Here is a 24,974-nt window from a genome sequence, read left to right on the forward strand (position 1 = left end):
AACCCATAATGACAAAGCAAGAACAGGTTTTTAGAAATGTTTGAAAATGTATTAAATATTATAAACAGATATACCTTATTTACATTAGTATTCAGACCATTTGCTTTGAGACTCAAAATTGAGCTCAGGTGCATCCTATTTCCATTGATAATCCTTGAGATGTTTCTACAACTTGATTGGAGTCCACCTGTGGTCAATTCAAATTTAAATTGAAAATTTAAATTTTTATTTCACCTTTATTTAACCAGGTAGGCAAGTTGAGAACAAGTTCTCATTACAACTGCGACCTGAGATTCTTCAGACAGCAGGAGCGGTAGAGATACTCTGAATGATCGGCTATGAAAAGCCAACTGACATTTACTCCTGGGATGCTGACCTGTTGCACCCTCTACAACCACTGTGATTATTATTGTTTGAGCCTGGTTCCTCTCTAGGTTTCCTCCTAGTTTCTGGCCTTTCTAGGGAGTTTTTCCTAGCCACCGTGCTTCTACACCTGCATTGCTTGCTGTTTGGGGTTTTAGGCTGGGTTTCTGTACAGCACTTTGAGATATCAGCTGATGTAAGAAGGGCTTTATAAATACATTTGATTTGATTTGATTCAAAGTAGCTACCCTTTGCCTTGATGACAGCTTTGCATACTTTGGCTAAACCAGTTATAATTTTAAAAGTTAAATATACAACAGCAGTAATTGGAAACAACAACATGATTAATGACAATAGATAATGTAAAGTAATAATAATAAAGAAAATGAAAACAATAAAAAATTAAATGTGGCATGTTTCATATTACATTCCAATTGCAGACGTTTCCTCACTGTAGAAACTACTGGCCCCCATGTTGTCACAGAACTGAGATGTCAAAGCACACTACAAATATAATCAGTTGAAACATCTGGTTTGTGACAAATATGAGACGTCCATGTAGTTTTTTGAATAGTGGTGCTTACAGCGTACCCCATGTGGAATGCTGATGGGACAAACTGTCCGTTTCTTCAAAATGTTCATAAAAGTTTGATTGTCACATACACTGGATAGCTGCACTAAAATGTTTTGTTTTACAGAGTCAGCCATAGTAGTATGGCACCCCTGAAGCAAATTAAGGTTAATTGCCTTGCTCAAGAGCACATTGACAGATTGTTCACCTTGTCGGCTCAGGTATTCGAACCAGCAACCTTTGGGTTACTTTGGAGCCGTACTTTAGCTGGGACAAATTCTCTTCTCATTATAAACACACTGAGAACGCCACCCCTTTCCCTTTCCAGGTGGCACCCTATTCACTATATAGAGCCCCACAGGGCTCTGGTCAAAAGTAGTGCACTATAAAGGGAAGATTTTGCCTGTGACTCTAGCTGCATTCGATGTGCTTTCGGCCTCTAATGCTTTATTCCAGAGGACCTGGGTCCTCCATTCACCAGCAGACTACTATTGTCTGAGTACAAAGACACACACTCAAACCCAGTGGTGGAAAATGTACCCAATTGTCATTCTTGAGTAAAAGTAAAGATACCTTCCTAGAAAATGACTAAAGTAACAGTGAAAGTCATCCAGTAAAATACTACTTGAGTAAAAGACTAAAAGTATTTGGTTTTAAAGATACTTAAATATCAATAGTAAATGTAATTGCTAAAATATACTTAAGTATCAAAAGCAAAAGTATAAATCATTTCAAATTGCTTATATTAAGCAGATCACACGGCACCATTTTCTTGTTTTTTATTTATTTATAGATAGCCAGGGACATGCTTCAACACTCAGACATCATTTACAAAGGATGCACTTGTGTTTAGTGAGTCTGTCAGATCAGAGGCAGTAGAGATGCCAGGGATGTTCTCTTGATAAGTGTGTGAATTGGACCATCTTCCTGTCCTGCTAAGCATTCAAAATGTAACTAGTACTTTTGGGTGTCAGGGAAAATGTATGGAGTAAAAAGTACATGATTTTCTTTAGGAATGTAGTGAAGTAAAAGTTGTCAAAAATATGAATAGTAAGGTACAGATATCCCCTCAAAAATACTTAAGTAGTACTTTAAAGTATTTTTACTTAAGTACTTTACACCACTGCTCAAACCCATGGGTGTGTCTCAGATGACACCCTATTCCCAGTATAGTACACTGCTTTTGACCACAGCCCATAGGGACTAGGGTACTATTTGGGATGCAAGCCATATGTTAATGCTTCCCTCATGTCCATGAGAGGGTATCATCAATTCCTCAAAAAAATAATTTCCTCTAAAAAAAGATGAATTGGCTCCAGATCTGGCCTATGTACATGTATTACATGTTTAACTGCTATGCTATAACAGTGATGCACAATTTCTTGTTTCCACCCATTCAAAAAGATGTCAGAGACAACAATGAACATATGGAGCCATCTTACTCTCGCCTCATACAAAAAGCTGCGTAGTATACAATCACATGTGACTGTTATTGCACCCCGTGGAAAGAGCATGGCGTCCCTTATAAATGCCACCTGCTGTGATGAATGGGCCTATAAGAGAACAATAGGAGGTGGAAACACACTTCACAGTCAGCAGAGATTCATCTTGAAACATTAAACTGAAGAGAGACGGAAAGTACGGCTGTCTGTTCATTGGGTATAAGCATCCCAGTTGGATACATGTCTTATGGGTTGGTTTGATTTGTACTTTCAGATCATTTTTTTACATACAGCATATGTAAAGGTTGTACAGTATACACAGTGCAGCAAAGAGGAATTGGATGTTTGTGAATGTGGAGGGCGTAGTGTATACAGCACAGTGCCTTCAGAAAGTATTCACACCCTTTGACTTTTTCCACATTTTGTTGTTTTACAGCCTGAATTTAAAATGGATTAAATTGAGATTTTGTGCCACTGATCAACACACAATACCCCATAATGTCAAAGTGCAATTATGTTTTTAGAAATGTTTACAAATTAATAAAAAATGTCAAGCTGAAATGTATTGAGTCAGTAAGTATTCAATCCTTTTGTTATGGCAAGCCTAAATAATTTCAGGAGTAAAAATGTGCTTAACATGTCACATAATAAGTTGCATGGACTCCCTCTGTGCTCAATAACAGTGTTTAACATGATTTGAAAATGACTACCCCATCTCTGTACCCCACATATATAATTATCTGTAAGGTTCCTCAGTTGATCAGTGAATTTCAAGCAAAGTTTCAACCACAAAGACCAGGGAGGTTTTTCAAATGGTTCGCAAAGAAGGGCACCTATTTAGTATATGGGTAAAAAAAGGAAAAACAGAGATTGAATATACCTTTGAGCATGGTGAAGTTATTAATTACACTCTGGATTGCGTATCAACACACCCAGTCACTACAAAGATAAAGGTGCCCTTCCTAACTTCGTTGCCGGAGAGGAAGGAAACCACTCAGGGATTTCACCATGAGGCCAATGGTGATTTTAAAACAGTTACAGAGTTTAATGGCTGTGATAGGAGAAAACTGAGGATGGATCAACAACATTGTTGTTACTCCACAATACTAACATAAATGACAGAGTGAAAATAAGGAAGCCTGTAAAGATTTTTTTTTAATTGTAAAACATGCATCCTGTTTGCAATAAGGCACTAAAGTAATACTGCAGAAAAATGTGGCAAAGAAATTAACTTTATGTCCTGAATACCAAGCGTTATGTTTGGGGCAAATCCAACACAACACATTACTGAGTACCACTCCTTACGTTTCTAAGCATGGTGGTGATTGCATCATGTTATTGCTATGCTTGACATCAGCAAGGACTAGGGAGGTTTTTGGATAAAAAGTAAAGGGAATAGAGCTAAGCCCAGGCAACATTTTTGAGGAAAACTTGGTTTCTTTATGCTTTCCAACAGACACTGGGAGACAAATTCACCTTTCAGTAAGACAACCTAAAACCCATGGCCAAATATACACTGAAGTTGCTTACTAAGACGACATTGAATGTTCCTGAACGGGCCTAGTTACTGTTTTGACTTAAATCAGCTTGAAAAGCTATGGCAAGGCATGACAGATATTTAAGATTTTTTTTTTTACAGAATAATGGGAAAATATTGTAAAATCCACGTGGTCAAAGCTCTGAGCGACTCAACTGTAATCGCTGCAAAAGGTGATTCTAACATGTATTGATTCAGGGGGTTGAATACTTAACTAATCAATATATATTACTGTTTTATGTTCCATACATTACAATTTTTTACAATTATTGTTCTTCCACTTTTGAAATGAAACAGTGTTTTGTGTAGATCGTTGACAAAAAAAATACAATTAAATCCATTTGAATCCCACTTTGTAACACAACTAAATGTGGATAAAGTTAAGGGGTGTGAATACTTTCTGAAGGCATCGTATACTGTATGTATCACATATGATTATGTTGCACAGGTCAGGGTTTGAATGGGCATCAGAACTCCTTTAGGTTATGAAGATACCCTTAAATCTAACTGGTTGTTGATACTGACGGTTGCACAACACATTCATTCTCATTTGAAAGTTGTTTGTTTTGGGATGGTTACAGAAATCAATGTTTGTGATGGATGGCTGGGAAACTTGAAGCTTGTGTTACTGCCTGTCTGCCACACATGATTCATACTGTACACTATACCAACTAACAGGCTGCTGGAGGTCTGGTAGCAGGCAGCTGTTTAAAAACAAACCCCTTCAGCCTTCCTTAAAGACTATCATTGCCCGCTGTGTATTGATGATAAAAGGCTAAATTTTCCGTTTTTTTTCACTGCCCAATGTGTACTGTACCCCTGAAGCAGAATACCTGACGCCATTTTGAAAAGTCTTAAAGTCCAGATTCACAAAACACTTCTTACGAAAAAACTTAAGAAGTTTCTTAAGGGGAAAAACAAGAAGTTCACAAGTTAGTTTGTAAGTTCAATTCCTCAAAATGTTCTTAGGAATTCAAAGTTTTCGTAGGAACTTAGTAAATATCTTTCCTAAGAACTGAAACAGCTTGTTATGTGGCATTGACATTAGTGATGTGCTTGAAACCAATAAATAAGCCTATGTGACAGGGATTATGGGATTTGTCCCACTTTAATAAAGTGATGATATTTCCATTTTATTATATTTATTTATCTGCTTTATGTCTAAAGAAAAAAAAATTACACAGAAAAACAAATGTTATTTTTCACACATTGTAGCCATCAGACTACCTATATCAAAAACAAAATGGATAACCAAGGAAAGCGCAATAAAACTTCAGCAAACAAGAGCTTGAAGTGAAGGTGGAGGAAATAGCAGCCAGGAAAAGGTTGCTGTTGGGGAGACTTAATAACTGCGGGGTCAGTGCAGAGTCCACTGGGTGAGAGTGGCCAAGTCTGTCTCTGCTGTCAGGGCTATGGCAAGGGACAGTGACACCATAAAAAAAGTGGTCCGACATCAAGTCGGCTGGTAAGAAGATGGAAGCTGAGAGAAGCAAGGAGTTGAAGAAGACTGGAGGGGGGTATTGACCATTCATGTGGACCAGCTGGAGGAGAAAGTGTTGTCCATGATAGACGGTGGTAGAGGGACTGCACGACCGGTAAGTTAGCTATCTAGCTAGCTAGCTATTTAGCACTTCTAGAATATAGTAATATGTTGTTAATTACTAGCTAGCTAGATACTACTCATGTAATTAGTTTTCTTGCTGTATTTAAATGTCCGGTAGCCAACTGTGTCTGTGGCAGTGGCACAAGAAAATGTTCATGGTTACGAAAGTATCCATTCATCAAAAGACAAGAGATTAGCTGTCCTAAAGTTAAGTACATTTCCAAGAAGAAACCCTGAAACATTATTTTCAAGAATCCCATGTCTTAACGTTTTTCTTAGGAAGAAACATAGGAAAAAATGTAAGAACATGTCCAATAACTTTATTGAGGAATAGCAACTTTGCTTAATTAACTTTCTTCATAAGTCTATAGTTAAGGGAAAAATGGCAGTTAAGAATAACTCTTGTGAGTCTGGGCCCTGGTTGTGGAATATGAAAAATGACAGGTGACCTTAGGAAAAACAAAGTGCAGCTCTGTTGAAAAATCAGAAAAGTTCTCCATTATTATAATTACTAATTTGTTTCTGCCTGGTAGGTAGGGACCAGCCGATGTGGATGTGTGGATACACTCCAGGAGATACTCTTTTATTCAGACGCATCTGGAATTTGATGGATGTTGAGCGATTGCTGGATTCCTTTTACTGTACGCCGCGTGGTAGAATTTACAGAGAAATACAGTACAATCCAGGAACATCTCAACATGACAGAATGTAAATCACTACTCTACTGAAGCAGCTGGTTTAAGTAGCGTAAAAAAAACAGGAAGAGACAGGTTTGATGGGGGAACAAGACCAGTAGAAACCTCGTCTTAGGAAGAAGAAACTGCAGGAAACAGTGTAACCCCTAGACCTGGGTTCAACTAGTATTATACGTATTTTTACCAAATCATTTTGGGTTTTGAATTGAGCCTGTCTGGAGTGCCAGATGGGCAGAACATGGACTTTTGGGAAGATTCCATGGGGAAATTAAGTGCAACTGACCTACTTGAAAGAAAAGAAATACCAACAAAGCTGGGTCTGAGAACCACACTAAACAGGTGATGTATCAGACTGGAGTTTGTCCCTACAGTGAGATTCATAGCTCACTCCATAGTATCTCTATCGAAACACAATGCAGCCATGCTAGTCTCTTTGCATTCGCCTCGTTGACAACCCATTTGACCACTCCCAGCTTGTTAGTGATACACAGAGACACTCGTCTACAGGGACAGAGGACAGGGAGCAGATTGACTTTGATGTAGATGGATAGAGAAAGAGCTCTGTCTGTCTCTCTGTGTGTGTCTGTTTGTCTGGCTATGTGTCTAGCTGTGTGTCTGCCTGCCTGGCTGACATCAAGTTTGCAGACGACACTACAGTGGTAGGCCTGATTACCAACAACGACGAGATGGCCTACAGGGAGGAGGTGAGGGCCTTCGGAGTGTGGTGTCAGGAAAATAACCTCTCACTCAACATCAACAAAACAAAGGAGATGATCGTGGACTACAGGAAACCGCTGAGGGAGCATCCCCCCATCCACATCGAAGGGACAGTAGTGGAGAAGGTGAAAAGTTGTAAGTTCCTCGGCGTACACATCACAGACAAACTGAAACGGTCCACCCACACAGACAGCGTGGGGAAGAAGGCGCAACAGAGCCTCTTCAACCTCAGGAGGCTGAAGAAATGTGGCTTGTTATCTAAAACACTCACAAACTTTTACAGATGTATCACCGCCTAGAACGGCAATTGCACCGCCCTCAACCACAAGGTTCTCCAGAGGGTAGTGCGGTCTGCACAACGCATCACCAGGACAAACTACCTGCCCTCCAGGACACCTACACCACCCGATGTCACAGGAAAGCCAAAAAGATCATCAAGGACAACAACCACCCGAGCCACTGCCTGTTCACCCCGCTATCATCCAGAAGGCGAGGTCAGTACAGATGCATCAAAGCTGGGACCGAGAGACTGAAAAACAGCTTCTATCTCAAGGCCATCAGACTGTTAAACAGCCATCACTAACATAGAGAGGCTGCTGCCAACATACGGACTCAAATCTCTGGCCGCTTCAATAAACATACTTAATAAAGGTATCACTAGTCACTTTAAATATCGCCACTTTAATAATGTTGACATAGAGGTAACACTAGTCACTTTAAATAATGCCACTTTTAATAATGTTTACATGTCCTACATTACTCATCTCATTTTTATACTGTATTCTACACCATCTACTGCATCTGCCTATGCCAGCGCTCATCCATATATTTCTATATACATATTCTTATTCATCCCTTTACATTTGTGTGTATTTGTGTGTATAAGGTAGTTGTTGTGAATTTGTTAGATTACTTGTTAGATTTTACTGCATAGTCGGAACTAGAAGCACAAGCATTTCGCTACACTCGTATTAACATCTGCTAACCATGTGTATGTGACCAATACAATTTGATTTAAGTTTATTTGTCTCTCCCTCCATCCATCCATCCATCCATCCATCTGCCTGTCTGTTTCTGTGTGTGTCTGTGGGTTTACTATGACATATCTTAAACAGAGTACCCTCTCCTCCTGTTGTGCCTTCCTACTCCTTCTTAGAACTCAACAAGCAAGGAAACGTTCATGGTGTTCCTCAACCCTGCTCCTGAAGAGCCACAGAATTGCAGGGTTTTGTCCCACCTCAGCAGCGCAACACCTGATTCAGCTTATCAAGCCGTTGATTGAAGATAAGTTGATTATTTGAATTAGGTGTGATGGCACTAAGCTGAGACTAAACATAGAAAAGTAAGGCTATGTCAGGAAAAGGTACTAGCTGTCAAATCCTTGCTACCTCGGTCTTTGCTTCCTCAATAATTCCTCTCAAAGGGATCTTGGATCAATTCTTCCAATGCAGTACGATTTTTTCAGACACAGCCCAGCACTGAGTATCACTGTAATCAGCTCTACAGTAATGTCTCAACAACCACAAGCTTTATAACAATAGTTGTAAGGGAAATGAAAGCAGGAGACTACATACCCACACACCTAGGCAGAGGTGCGCTCCACATGCGCCTCCCTCCTCCAAGGCAGATGACCTCTGGCACTCCCTCCAGTCGGTAGCCCATGTTGCAAGAGAACGTCAGGGTGTCCCCGATGCTGAAGCTGTAGCCGTTCCTCCGGCCAAACTGTGGCATCCCCGGGTCCTCACAAGGCTCCAAGTTGTATTCTGAAGAAGCAGGAAGTTGTGTCAAGTCAAACTTTTCCGATCATGTACACTCAATGATGGTTTGTTTGAATGCAGTCCATACTCCAAGTTGTATTAATAGGGCTCTGGTCAAAAAGTAGTGCACACTACAGCCCCATAGGGCACTGGTCAAAAGTAGTGCACTATAAAGGGAATAGGGTGCCATTTGGGAACCAAACAACCTGTGAAGTAGATCCACATCCACATGTCATGGGATTGTTTGACTGCACTGTATACTCCAAGTCATGTCAAGAAGGTAATGACATAATGTCAAGTGATACTCTCGATAAGTAGTGTACCTGTCATCTGTCTCTCACATTCAAATCGATGGAGTTTGTTTGAGTGCAGTGCATACTCAAAATAATACAATTCTAAAGTGAGGAATAATATAGACGTTTGTTATTCATTGATTAGTGACTTTACGGCTTTTGAAGTCTGCCTAAAAGTGATTGTATCTGCCTTCTAAATGTATGCAATGCAAATGCATTATTCATCAACGCTATGGCTTCGGATCAAAACTTTCTCATGTCTAGATTTACATGTGTCAGCATTCCTGTGATGATGCCACCAAACACACACACAATGAATACACACACACACACAAACACACACAAACACACTGTTAAATGCCATCAACAAACCATGTCAACATCTATCTTTTTTATGTCTCAGAAGGGGTGACATCCTGAAGGACACTTAAGGATTTATAAAGGTACAATATGTTTCTATATGACCCCAAAACACTTCAGGGATGACTAACTGAAAGGTATTGAAGATGTGTGTCTCTGGGGTGAGGCAGGACTAGTTCAAGGGGATGTCAGAACGCTGGACAGAGCACTGGAGGCATGTGAAGCTAGGCGGAAAGAAGCTCTCAGTCCGCTAGGAGACTTTAATAAGCAGAAACAGCAAAGAGACTGCCCCATCAATCTCTATTTCTCCCTGTCTCCTTTCTTTCTTTCTTTCTCCCTCTCTCTCTCTTTTTCCCTCTATCTCAAACACACATCTGTCTCTTACCCAAGGTCTTGGAGGATCAACTACCTCGCTTTTCCACCAAGGTGCATGAATTGACCAGCAACACTGAAGTACAGAGGAGATTCAGCAACACACACACGCACAAGCACACTCACACACACGCACCCCACACACACACACACGCACCCCACACACACACACACACACACACACCGATACACACCCTACACACACACCGACACACACACTCCTCCTACTCACCAGAGAAGGTAATATTGAATCCCTCGTAGGATATAGAAAAGTCAGATATAAATCGCAGTTGGGCCTTGAAGTTCCCGTAGAGTCCTGCATTGGTGTGGGAGGGCAGCTCATTACCCGTGAGGCGCGCCAGGGGCTGGACGAAGCTTCCATTCTCTGTGATGAGCAGATAGTCATGGTGATCTTCCAGGTGGAAGGTGTTGAAGGTGAATTGGACTCCTATTGGGACAAACACAAAGGTGTTCAGCCAATAATAAGCTAGGTCTAGAGGTGCACAGCCAATAATAAGCCAGGTCCAGAGGAGAACATCCAATACTATGGTTCAAGCTACCTGTCAGCCTTCCCTGATTAAATGATCAAATTCAATGAAACGAAGGCATAATCTGAGAGGAGAAAAGCCAAGTGGAGATAGAGAGTGGACTTAATCTCATTACATTCAAAGTTGAGGTCAGTTCATATAAAAAGAGGGCTCTGGATTTTCTTTTCTTAAAGGAGGGGGATGATAGAGAGACTGCATTTCAATTCGCAGCGATTATTCAGAGAAACATAATGGTCGTCCATATTGAATATCTTAGCAGACATGGGAAATTAAAATTACAAAGAATTTTCATTCTCAACCCAGAGCCTTGTATTATAATGATATTTCAGAGAGATGGGCTGGGCTGGGAAGAGGACCTATAGTGAATCAGTATTCATGTCCCACAATGCCTTTCACCAAGCTGCTGATAAAGTGAATAGGAGTCGATTTTTCTGTTTATTAATTCATATATAATTCTACAGTATCAACATTTGTACGTATTGTTTGCCTGTCTCTCTTAATTCAATCATTTATATATGTTATATATCTGTAGACAGAATAGCTGTCTATGTCAAAAAGAGTTATGATGGGTCACAAAAATACTTCAGGTTTGTAGTACCATAAGAACATTGTGTGATTATAGGCAGAATAGAATTCGAGTGTTAGCTACCTAGGAACATTCAATATATATTCTCAAACTTGATTTAAAAGTCAGCACCTATGTTGTTTGCTAATTCCAGACATGGATGGCTCTGTCTTGACTGGACAGCTTGGGGGCCATTCTAGACTAATAGGGAAGGGAGCTAAGCTAACCAAGGCTTACCTTTGCCGTGGCTGACCTCCACAGTCCAGGTACAGTTGAGTGAGCTGGGATACACCTCAGGATATCCAGGGGACAGGATGGTGCCGCCGGGCCCTCGCACATCCCCTCCACACAACGCTGGGGAACAAAGATGGGTTTTTTTGCCGAGTTTTTTGTTTTTGCAGAGAACAGAAATATGCCAGTGTTTCTATGTCAAACAGTTTTGTTATATTTCAGTCTTCTGTGATGTATATAAAGTGTAATATTTTTCAACTGTATTTCTGACATGTTAGAGGTGTCTTCTTTTTTTCAATCCCATAACTGTGTGCAATGTGTATACTTCTGTTTTAAAGTAGATTCGTTAAAGACGACCAAGAAACACTCTGTGTGACCCTGATTTAGCCCACTGCAGTAAAAGGTTAACTCAGCCCTCTGAGTCACACAAACAACCCGAGCGGGTGGAAGCACAGCGTCAGCGATGCAGGAACTCTTGGAGCAGATTGAGGGGTTAAGTGCCTTGCTTAAGGGGGCTACGGCAGCCATGTTAAATCATGGACAAACAGTAACCCTCAGTGTAAAGCGAAGTCAGTTTGGCACGTTTTATCTGATGTGATGCTGTTCTGTAACTCTTGAGGGAGATTGAGGAAATGAAACCTCTCTTCTTCTCTTCCTCCTCTCAACCTCTCCTCTCTTCCTTCTCAGTATGCACTAGTACTAATCTGTCCCAGACAGATGCAGTTCTGTATCAATAATGAATGGAGCAACTTAATAGGCTTTGTATTAAGCACTTAATACAAAGCCTTCTCGTACAGGGAAATGTGGACAACTACATTGATCTTATTCTGTTCCTTACTCCTCTCTCTCTCTCTCTCTCTCTCTCTCTCTCTCTCTCTCTCTCTCTCTCTCACTTTCTCTCTCTCTTTCCCCTTCCCCCTCTCCCTCTCTCTCTTTATATCTCTCACTCTATCTCTCTCACTCTCTCCTCACTATCTGAGCAAGAAACGAACTGAACAAGATGTTTCACTATGACATGCTGTGCCCTCAATTTGTATATTGAAGAACCCAGAAAATCAACATTTCAGCACATCAGGACCCTCATTTGTATGCCCTGGCATGGAGACCACATTCTCCCCACTATTCCACTTAGGTCAGATTCCGCAACCCTCCACCCCCCTCCCTCTTACCCCCAATGCATACATAAAAGCCTTCAGAGTCATAACAGGAGGCAGGTGAGGTGAGATGACAAGCTATAGCGCAGGTAAAAGGTGCTCCCGGATCCCTAATCTGGTGAGGAGATCAGTTCCTATCAGGCCAAGCAGCCATCACAGCAAATTGCCTCTGTGATTCACCTGCACATACAGCCTAATGACCTGGCATTGAATTGCATTGTCTCAGTTTAGCTTACTCCCTGGACAAGAAAATAGATCTCTGAAATCTAAACACGGAGAGATGAACGAGCTAAAAGGTTTTGTCAGTCCCAGAGTCGCTGGGCTGATTCTCTTTCACCTGGCAGCCAATTTACATGAACTGTCATTGACTCAAGTATTGAACAACCACTCTTGTAGGCTACATTTCTCAGCACAAAACACAATTCAAACCTTCATTGGTTTTGTCAATAGGCAGTTTGGCGCTATCTTTGGCATCATATAATATGAGAGAATATTTAAACTAATCGAGGCTTGTTGAAAGTGATTCCTCAAGATTTGATAGCTCAAGATTTGATAGCTCAAGATTTGATACTCAAGATTTGATAAGATTTGATAGCTCAAGATGTCCTGGAGAGAAACCCTCCTGTAGGTTTTCACACCAACCCTGTTCCTGGAGAGCTACCGTGCTGTAGGTTTTAACTCCAAACCTGTTCCTGGAGAGCTACAAACCTGTAGGTTTTAACTTCAACTCTGTTTCTGGAGAGCTACAAACCTGTAGGTTTTAACTTCAAACCAGTTCCTGGAGAGCCACCCTCCTGTAGGTTTTAACTTCAAACCTGTTCCTGGAGAGCTATAAACCTGTAGGTTTTAACTTCAAACCTGTTCCTGGAGAGCTACAAACCTGTAGGTTTTAACTTCAAACCTGTTCCTGGAGAGCTACAAACCTGTAGGTTTTAACTTCATCCCTGTTCCTGGAGAGCCACCCTTCTGTAGGTTTTAACTTCAAACCTGTTCCTGGAGAGCTACAAACCTGTAGGTTTTAACTTCATCCCTGTTCCTGGAGAGCCACCCTTCTGTAGGTTTTAACTTCAACCCTGTTCCTGGAGAGCCACCCTTCTGTAGGTTTTAACTTCAAACCTGTTCCTGGAGAGCTATAAACCTGTAGGTTTTAACTTCAACCCTGTTCCTGGAGAGCCACCCTTCTGTAGGTTTTAACTTCAACACTGTTCCTGGAGAGCTACAAACCTGTAGGTATTAACTTCAAACCTGTTCCTGGAGAGCCACCCTCCTGTAGGTTTTCACTCCAACCCCAGCTGTAACTAACCTGATTCAGCTTATCAACCAGCTAATTATTATAATCAGGTGCGCTAGATAACCTACAGGATGGTAGCTCTCCAGGAACAGAGCACTAGCCTGGTGGTCAGATATGTACTATGGAGAGCACTGATCTAGAGTAGATCACTAGCCTGGTGGTCAGATATGTACTATGGAGAGCCCTGATCTAGAGTAGATCACTAACCTGGTGGTCACATATGTACAATACAAACTACTTTAGCCCACTTCTTATGTGTTCAGCACCACAATGACCACGACATGTGAGTAACGCACAAACACATCTGGTAAACAGGCTAGTAGGATTCTGCCACAATCTTGGTCACGATGGCTACTGTCCATACCATGAAAAATAAACAGAGACCTGCACACTATCGAATGCTTCCGCAGTTCATGACTTAGCCTAATGTACCCTGCACCTGAAAGTCACTGGATGTGCATACCTAAACTCGTTTTGGAAATGATTTAAACTGGTATGAACTGGTTCGTACCATCACAGGTGGGCAGAGGGTGGCTCCACCAGTGGTTTTTCTCACAGACCAGAGGTTCCTCGTGGCTTAGCCTGTATCCAGGGTCACAGCCGAATGACACAGTCGAACCGATGGTGAAGTCTTGACCGTAACGCAACCCGTTGACAGGGAAGCCTGGGTCCTGGCAGGAGTAGGTGTCCACGGTCACGCCTGAAGATTAAAATGTTATGGGGTCAACAACATCAAACGTCTCATACAGGGAATATGAAGCTGTAACAATTTGAAATCATTGTTAGAGCTAAAACTATGGGTAGGGCTAGGAATTTGTTCTGACCAAATGATCTGACCAGGAACACCTGGGTCCCTACACTAGACTAGTACTATGGTAGATGATCTGACCTGGAACACCTGGGTCACTACACTAGACTAGTACTATAGTAGATTATCTGACCTGGAACACCTGGGTCACTACACTAGACTAGTACTATGGTAGATGATCTGACCAGGAACACCTGGGTCACTACACTAGACTAGTACTATGGTAGATGATCTGACCTGGAACACCTGGGTCACTACACTAGACTAGTACTATGGTAGATGATCTGACCTGGAACACCTGGGTCACTACACTAGACTAGTACTATGGTAGATGATCTGACCTGGAACACCTGGGTCACTACACTAGACTAGTACTATGGTAGATGATCTGACCTGGAACACCTGGGTCACTACACTAGACTAGTACTATGGTAGATGATCTGACCTGGAACACCTGGGTCACTACACTAGACTAGTACTATGGTAGATGATCTGACCTGGAACACCTGGGTCACTACACTAGACTAGTACTATGGTAGATGATCTGACCTGGAACACCTGGGTCACTACACTAGACTAGTACTATGGTAGATGATCTGACCTGGAACACCTGGGTCACTACACTAGACTAGTACTATGGTAGATGATCTGACCTGGAACACCTGGGTCACTACACTAGACTAGTACTATGGTAGATGATCTGACCTGGAACACCTGGGTCACTACACTAGACTAGTACTATGGTAGATGATCTGACCTGGAACACCTGGGTCACTACACTAGACTAGTACTATGGTAGATGATCTGACCTGGAACACCTGGGTCACTACACTAGACTAGTACTATGGTAGATGATCTGACCTGGAACACCTGGGTCACTACACTAGACTAGTACTATGGTAGATGATCTGACCTGGAACACCTGGGTCACTACACTAGACTAGTACTATGGTAGATGATCTGACCTGGAACACCTGGGTCACTACACTAGACTAGTACTATGGTAGATGATCTGACCAGGAACACCTGGGACACTACACTAGACTAGTACTATGGTAGATGATCTGACCTGGAACACCTGGGTCACTACACTAGACTAGTACTATGGTAGATGATCTGACCTGGAACACCTGGGTCACTACACTAGACTAGTACTATGGTAGATGATCTGACCTGGAACACCTGGGTCACTACACTAGACTAGTACTATAGTAGATGATCTGACCTGGAACACCTGGGTCACTACACTAGACTTACTCTCATAGATGATCTTAAATCCACTGTTGGAGCGGCTGTTGTCGGTGGTGAAGAGCATGTACAGGTGGTTAGTACTGCTGAACAGGAACTGGGGCACCTGGGTACCGTTGAATGAGCCGACCAGAGGAGAGAGCAGGTTGGGCCCATCGTGGATCTCCAGGAAGTCATAGCCCAGCTCTGTCTGAAACCTGGACCAATGACAGAGGAGGAATTATGAAATATACACATTTTATTTACTTGTGATAATACATAGTCAGTGCTACAGTTGCATAAACTTCGATTAAGTCTACTACTGCACTAAAAAGCACTTTCAAAGGAGACTTTCTAAATATACAATAAATAAGCAATAAGATTCCATTATGGGTGCATTCATTGATGCAGAAATCCATTCTCCGTACTCAACAGTTTGGGAATGCTAATAGAATAAAATAGAATACATTGAACAACTTTAATGATATAATGGACAAGTACTTGTCAAAGGTGATCTTGATGGAGCGTCCGGGCTCGGTCTCGATGACCCACTCACAGCTGAGGGAGCCCTTATAGTATCCAGGCCACCCTGGGGACAGGATTACCCCACTGGGAGAGGAGAAGTGGCCTCCGCAGGGGGCTACGGAGGGGAGGGGGGGAGAGAGATTTTTAAGAGAGAGAGTTTTAAATAACTCAAAATGCCCAGTTTAATGATCTAATCTGGCAAACAGTATCATACAGCGTACTGTACATGCTAACATGAGGCTCTTTATTCCTACTCCATATGAGTGATGTCACCACAGCATCAGGGATGTAAGGTGCAGGGTGAATGACTGACAGGAAGTCAGATTGAAGGTGACTGCTTGGCCTACAGTACCCTTGTTTCCTGTCCCCGATCCCCAGGTGTCCCTAAGCCTTCCCTAGTATCCTACAACACACAGGTGAGTGTCCTCTAGTATCCTACAACACACAGGTGAGTGTCCTCTAGTATCCTACAACACAGGTGAGTGTCCTCTAGTATCCTACAACACAGGTGAGTGTCCTCTAGTATCCTACAACACAGGTGAGTGTCCTCTAGTATCCTACAACACACAGGTGAGTGTCCTCTAGTATCCTACAACACAGGTGAGTGTCCTCTAGTATCCTACAACACACAGGTGAGTGTGCTCTAGTATCCTACAACACACAGGTGAGTGTCCTCTAGTATCCTACAACACAGGTGAGTGTCCTCTAGTATCCTACAACACACAGGTGAGTGTCCTCTAGTATCCTACAACACACAGGTGAGTGTCCTCTAGTATTCTACAACACAAGTGAGTGTCCTCTAGTTTCCTACAACACAGGTGAGTGTCCTCTAGTATCCTACAACACACAGGTGAGTGTCCTCTAGTATCCTACAACACACAGGTGAGTGTCCTCTAGTATCCTACAACACACAGGTGAGTGTCCTCTAGTATCCTACAACACACAGGTGAGTGTCCTCTAGTATCCTATAACACACAGGTGAGTGTCCTCTAGTATCCTACAACACACAGGTGAGTGTCCTCTAGTATCCTCCAACACACAGGTGAGTGTCCTCTAGTATCCTACAACACAGGTGAGTGTCCTCTAGTATCCTACAACACACAGGTGAGTGTCCTCTAGTGTCCTACAACACAGGTGAGTGTCCTCTTGTATTCTCCAACACAGGTGAGTGTCCTCTAGTATCCTACAACACAGGTGAGTGTCCTCTAGTATCCTACAACACACAGGTGAGTGTCCTCTAGTATCCTACAACACACAGGTGAGTGTCCTCTAGTATCCTACAACACAGGTGAGTGTCCTCTAGTATCCTACAACACACAGGTGAGTGTCCTCTAGTATCCTACAAAACAGGTGAGTGTCCTCTAGTATCCTCCAACACACAGGTGAGTGTCCTCTAGTATCCTACAATACAGGTGAGTGTCCTCTAGTATCCTACAACACACAGGTGAGTGTCCTGTAGTATCCTCCAACACACAGGTGAGTGTCCTCTAGTATCCTCCAACACACAGGTGAGTGTCCTCTAGTATCCTACAACACACAGGTGAGTGTCCTCTAGTATCCTACAACACACAGGTGAGTGTCCTCTAGTATCCTACAACACAGGTGAGTGTCCTCTAGTATCCTACAACACACAGGTGAGTGTCCTCTAGTATCCTACAACACACAGGTGAGTGTCCTCTAGTATCCTCCAACACACAGGTGAGTGTCCTCTAGTATCCTACAACACAGGTGAGTGTCCTCTAGTATCCTACAACACAGGTGAGTGTCCTCTAGTATCCTACAACACAGGTGAGTGTCCTCTAGTATCCTACAACACAAGTGAGTGTCCTCTAGTATCCTACAACACAGGTGAGTGTCCTCTAGTATCCTACAACACAGGTGAGTGTCCTCTAGTATCCTACAACACACTGGTGAGTGTCCTCTAGTATCCTACAACACAGGTGAGTGTCCTCTAGTATCCTACAACACACAGGTGAGTGTCCTCTAGTATTCTACAACACACAGGTGAGTGTCCTCTAGTATCCTACAACACAGGTGAGTGTCCTCTAGTATCCTACAACACAGGTGAGTGTCCTCTAGTATCCTACAACACAGGTGAGTGTCCTCTAGTATCCTCCAACACACAGGTGAGTGTCCTCTAGTATCCTACAACACAGGTGAGTGTCCTCTAGTATCCTCCAACACACAGGTGAGTGTCCTCTAGTATCCTACAACACAGTTGAGTGTCCTCTAGTATCCTACAACACACAGGTGTGTGTCCTCTAGTATTCTACAACACACAGATGAGTGTCCTCTAGTATCCTACAACACAGGTGAGTGTCCTCTACTATCCTACAACACACAGGTGAGTGTCCTCTAGTATCCTACAACACAGGTGAGTGTCCTCTAGTATCCTACAACACAGGTGAGTGTCCTCTAGTATCCTACAACACAGGTGAGTGTCCTCTAGTATCCTACAACACACAGGTGAGTGTCCTCTAGTATCCTACAACACAGGTGAGTGTCCTCTAGTATCCTCCAACACAAGTGAGTGTCCTCTAGTATCCTACAACACACAGGTGAGTGTCCTCCAGTATCCTCCAACACACAGGTGAGTGTCCTCTAGTATCCTACAACACACAGGTGAGTGTCCTCTAGTATCCTCCAACACAAGTGAGTGTCCTCTAGTATCCTACAACACACAGGTGAGTGTCCTCTAGTATCCTACAACACAGGTGAGTGTCCTCTAGTATCCTACAACACACAGGTGAGTGTCCTCTAGTATCCTACAACACAGGTGAGTGTCCTCTAGTATTCTACAACACACAGGTGAGTGTCCTCTAGTATCCTACAACACACAGGTGAGTGTCCTCCAGTATCCTCCAACACACAGGTGAGTGTCCTCTAGTATCCTACAACACAGGTGAGTGTCCTCTAGTATCCTACAACACAGGTGAGTGTCCTCTAGTATCCTACAACACACAGGTGAGTGTTCTCTAGTATCCTACAACACAGGTGAGTGTCCTCTAGTATCCTACAACACAGGTGAGTGTCCTCTAGTATCCTACAACACACAGGTGAGTGTCCTCCAGTATCCTCCAACACACAGGTGAGTGTCCTCTAGTATCCTCCAACACACAGGTGAGTGTCCTCTAGTATCCTACAACACACAGGTGAGTGTCCTCTAGTATCCTACAACACACAGGTGAGTGTCCTCTAGTATCCTCCAACACACAGGTGAGTGTCCTCTAGTATCCTACAACACACAGGTGAGTGTCCTCTAGTATCCTACAACACACAGGTGAGTGTCCTCTAGTATCCTACAACACACAGGTGAGTGTCCTCTAGTATCCTACAACACACAGGTGAGTGTCCTCTAGTATCCTACAACACACAGGTGAGTGTCCTCTAGTATCCTCCAACACACAGGTGAGTGTCCTCTAGAATCCAATCCGCTTACACTCACTTAGACTTTTGTCTGTGTCAGGAACAGGGTAATTACCCTAAAATACATGCATGTACGGACGTGCACATGTACACGCAGGCACACACACGTACACGCAAACATGCACTCACACACGCATGGGCACACACCTACACACACCCACACAAACACACCCAGTCTCTCCTCTCCCCAGGAAGAGCAGGATAATTACCTTCACATTTAGGGATGGGTCCGCTCCACATCACCTTGCCGTTGTCCAGCTCACAGGTGATGGTCTGGGCCCCCTGGGTCTTGATGAAGCCGTCCTCACAGATCACTGAGATGGAGCTGCCCAGCTGGAAGTTGTCCCCGAAGCGCCTCGCATTTATCGGGATGCCCGGGTCGGGACACTCGTTGTGGCCGAACGCTGAAAACACAAATGTTTTGATTTCGCTTTGCCAGATGTAACCGTGCTGCTAACTGATTTACTTCCTTGTCTGTCCCTGTCGCCTTACTGGGCTCCAACCAGTGATCTTCTGATCGTACACCCATGTAACTGCTAGCTTGAAAACCTACAAACCAGTTGTGCCACGGAAAATCATCTGATTAAATGGCACCATTGGTGACATTTCAAGCTGTGGGGTGAGTTTATCCGGTACAATCTATCCCACATATTTTGTATTTGAGATGCCTGAGCGGTTGGGGCGAGGCTAGTTGTGGTCTGAGTTGGTTGCTCAAATCTAGAGTAGACAAACAGAACCCAACACTTCACTTCTAGTGACACCAGCATAGATTAAGCATAGACCTTGTAACAAAGGGGATGTTGAAAGGGCTCTAGCGTTAAGCATTAAGAGACTCAAGAAGATAGTCGAGGGCACTTCACGACATGAAAACAACCACTTTCCCCTTCTAAAGGGTGTTTATTATTTCCCTTGTAGTGCTAGTGACCTCAAAGCTATTTTTTCAGAACTTTATGAAGCATAGAGGGGATTTAATCCCTGAAGGAAGATGTCTTCCAACTAAATTGGCCTTAAACTCTTGTTACCATAGCCTCGCAGGTCAAGTCAGACTGACTGACTGATGGATGTCTTGTGACAGAAAGCCCCCCAGTTGAACATAACATCAGTGCAACATTGTTCAATCATGTCACTGACAGTTCCTTACTAAAATAACATGGAGTCTGGTTGTCAATCAGAAAGGCCAGCTCCTAAGATTGTTCCTAATGACTTGGGCCTTATTTGCACAAAGGATTTCATGGCCTCTTTTTTTCCCCACATTCTTTTGACAGAAGTGATGGATTGGCGTGACATTTTGCGTCTCCTTCAGAAAGCAACAGTTACGAGGCCATTTTGAAAAGGATAACCATAACCGTGAGGGCAAAGTCGATTGGGTGGAAATTGATTAAGCCCTTATGTGATAACAAAAAACAATTGACACAGATATGAGATAGGCCAGGGTAGGACAAATATCAAAAGGATTCAATCAGGACAAAATATACAGGACTATAGTCATCACTGTAAAGTCACCACAAGGTGCCACAAAATGAAAGATATAGCCACAGCTAACATTACCAAGGGCCAAACTTAATTGCACTTGGTTTATGGCAGAGTAACCATGGAAACAGCACAACATGGGTTCAACTGAAATGAGCCCTAATCAACTAACATGGTCAAATCAAACGAAGAACAGCACAGAACGCAATATCAAGGTGAAACCTACTGCTGTAGGTGATGTTGAACCCTCGTCCAGCCATGGAGTGGTCCGCCTGGAACTCCAGCCTCAGTATGTTAGTGTTACTGTCGAGGTGGGAGGGGTACTCGGCCCCCGAGAAGCGTCCCAGGACGGTGGCGTCCAGCAGCTCGCCGTCCTTCACGGTGAGGAAGTCGTAAGGCGCCTCCAGGTCAAAGTCGTTGAAGGCCAGGTGGATGCGGCTGCCGGGTTCCGATAGGATCAGCCACACGCAGTTCATGTTGTTGCTGTAGCCTTCTGGGTAGTCGGGTGATAGGACCGTGCCCATTGGCGCCGTGAAGTTGGACAGGCATGGAACTGTGGAGGAGAGGGATGGGCGCGAAGAGAAAAGACGGCGTGAATGCACTTCATAATGCCTGGAACTGAATGTAGCAGAAATTGATGAAACATCTGTCAATATGGTATCAACATCATATTCAACAGGGATCAGGTTTCACTGGTTTTGAATACAGAAATGCAGTGATAAGACACTGACATAAATGTAGATTGATATAGGAGACAAGACACTACCCTCTACCAAGACACTACCCTCTACCAAGACACTACCCTCTACCAAGACACTACCCTCTATCAAGACACTACCATCTACCAATACACTACCCTCTACCAAGACACTACCCTCTACCAAGACACTACCATCTACCAAGACACTACCCTCTACCAAGACACTACCCTCTACCAATACACTAACCTCTACCAAGACACTAACCTCTACCAAGACACTAACCTCTACCAAGACACTAACCTCTAGCAAGACACTACCCTCTACCAAGACACTAACCTCTACCAAGACACTAACCTCTAGCAAGACACTACCCTCTACCAAGACACTAACCTCTACCAATACACTAACCTCTACCAAGACACTAACCTCTACCAAGACACTACCCTCTACCAAGACACTACCCTCTACCAAGACACTACCCTCTACCAAGACACTACCCTCTACCAATACACTACCCTCTACCAAGACACTACCCTCTACCAAGACACTAACATCTACCAAGACACTACCCTCTACCAATACACTACCATCTACCAAGACACTAACCTCTACCAAGACACTAACCTCTACCAATACACTACCATCTACCAAGACACTACCCTCTACCAATACACTACCAAGACACTACCCTCTACCAAGACACTAACCTCTACCAAGACACTACCCTCTACCAAGACACTAACCTCTAGCAAGACACTACCCTCTACCAAGACACTAACATCTACCAAGACACTACCCTCTACCAAGACACTACCAAGACACTACCCTCTACCAAGACACTACCCTCTACCAAGACACTACCAAGACACTACCCTCTACCAAGACACTACCCTCTACCAAGACACTACCCTCTACCAAGACACTACCCTCTACAGATGCACTACCCTCTACCAAGACAATAACATCTACCAAGACACTACCCTCTACCAATACACTACCCTCTACCAAGACACTAACATCTACCAAGACACTACCCTCTACCAAGACACTAACATCTACCAAGACACTACCCTCTACCAATACACTACCCTCTACCAAGACACTAAACTCTACCAAGACACTAACCTCTACCAATACACTACCCTCTACCAAGACACTAACCTCTACCAAGACACTAACCTCTACCAATACACTACCCTCTACCAAGACACTAACCTCTACCAAGACACTAACCTCTACCAAGACACTACCCTCTACCAATACACTACCCTCTACCAAGACAGTACCCTCTACCAAGACACTACCCTCTACCAAGACACTACCCTCTACCAAGACACTACCCTCTACCAATACACTACCCTCTACCAATACACTACCCTATACCAAGACACTACTATCTACCAAGACACTACCCTCTACCAATACACTACCCTCTACCAATACACTACCAAGACACTACCCTCTACCAAGACACTAACCTCTACCAAGACACTACCCTCTACCAAGACACTACCCTCTACCAAGACACTACCCTCTACCAAGACACTAACCTCTAAAAATACACTAACCTCTACCAAGACACTACCCTCTACCAAGACACTAACCTCTACCAATACACTACCCTCTACCAAGACACTACCCTCTACCAAGACACTAACCTCTAGCAAGACACTACCCTCTACCAAGACACTAACATCTACCAAGACACTACCCTCTACCAAGACACTACCAAGACACTACCCTCTACCAAGACACTACCCTCTACCAAGACACTACCAAGACACTACCCTCTACCAAGACACTACCCTCTACCAAGACACTACCCTCTACCAAGACACTACCCTCTACAGATGCACTACCCTCTACCAAGACAATAACATCTACCAAGACACTACCCTCTACCAATACACTACCCTCTACCAAGACACTACCCTCTACCAATACACTACCCTCTACCAAGACACTAACCTCTACCAAGACACTAACCTCTACCAATACACTACCCTCTACCAAGACACTAACCTCTACCAAGACACTAACCTCTACCAATACACTACCCTCTACCAAGACACTAACCTCTACCAAGACACTAACCTCTACCAAGACACTACCCTCTACCAATACACTACCCTCTACCAAGACAGTACCCTCTACCAAGCACACCCCTCGCACACCCTCTACCAAGACACTACCCTCTACCAATACACTACCCTCTACCAATACACTACCCTATACCAAGACACTACTATCTACCAAGACACTACCCTCTACCAATACACTACCCTCTACCAATACACTACCAAGACACTACCCTCTACCAAGACACTAACCTCTACCAAGACACTACCCTCTACCAAGACACTACCCTCTACCAAGACACTAACCTCTACCAAGACACTACCAAGACACTACCCTCTACCAAGACACTACCCTCTACCAATACACTACCCTCTACCAAGACACTCACCTCTACCAAGACACTAACCTCTACCAAGACACTACCCTCTACCAATACACTACCCTCTACCAAGACACTACCCTCTACCAAGACACTACCCTCTACCAAGACACTACCCTCTACCAAGACACTACCCTCTACCAAGACACTACCCTCTACCAAGACACTACCCTCTACCAAGACACTACCCTCTACCAATACACTACCCTCTACCAATACACTACCCTATACCAAGACACTACTATCTACCAAGACACTACCCTCTACCAATACACTACCCTCTACCAATACACTACCAAGACACTACCCTCTACCAAGACACTAACCTCTACCAAGACACTACCCTCTACCAAGACACTACCCTCTACCAAGACACTACCCTCTACCAAGACACTACCCTCTACCAAGACACTAACCTCTAAAAATACACTAACCTCTACCAAGACACTAACATCTACCAAGACACTACCCTCTACCAATACACTACCCTCTACCAAGACATTAACATCTACCAAGACACTACCCTCTACCAAGACACTAACATCTACCAAGACACTACTTTCTACCAATACACTACCCTCTACCAAGACACTAACCTCTACCAAGACACTAACTTCTACCAATACACTACCCTCTACCAAGACACTAACCTCTACCAAGACACTAACCTCTACCAATACACTACCCTCTACCAAGACACTAACCTCTACCAAGACACTACCAAGACACTACCCTCTACCAAGTCACTACCCTCTACCAAGACACTACCCTCTACCAAGACACTAACCTCTACCAAGACACTACCATCTACCAAGACACTACCCTCTACCAATACACTACCCTCTACCAAGACACTACCA

General features: G+C 43.4%; 1 protein-coding gene across 2 annotated transcripts in view; it reads right to left on the bottom strand.

Annotated features, from left to right (window-relative positions):
- The window catches only part of LOC106588997 (CUB and sushi domain-containing protein 3), a 347,202-nt gene that overhangs the window by 255,093 nt on the left and 67,135 nt on the right, over window positions 1-24,974 (bottom strand). For both annotated transcript variants that reach the window (XM_045709277.2, XM_014178612.3), the window contains exons 7-14: window positions 21,182-21,508; window positions 19,695-19,889; window positions 16,036-16,174; window positions 15,565-15,752; window positions 14,011-14,199; window positions 11,061-11,177; window positions 9,943-10,158; window positions 8,503-8,691 (exon numbers count right to left, since the gene is read on the bottom strand). In XM_045709277.2, the coding sequence (XP_045565233.2) occupies window positions 8,503-8,691; window positions 9,943-10,158; window positions 11,061-11,177; window positions 14,011-14,199; window positions 15,565-15,752; window positions 16,036-16,174; window positions 19,695-19,889; window positions 21,182-21,508 (1,560 nt within the window). The remainder of the gene's footprint in view (window positions 1-8,502; window positions 8,692-9,942; window positions 10,159-11,060; window positions 11,178-14,010; window positions 14,200-15,564; window positions 15,753-16,035; window positions 16,175-19,694; window positions 19,890-21,181; window positions 21,509-24,974) is intronic.

The sequence above is a fragment of the Salmo salar genome, chromosome 27, assembly GCF_965601325.2.
Source record: "Salmo salar chromosome 27, fSalSal1, whole genome shotgun sequence".
Classification (NCBI taxonomy): domain Eukaryota; kingdom Metazoa; phylum Chordata; class Actinopteri; order Salmoniformes; family Salmonidae; genus Salmo; species Salmo salar.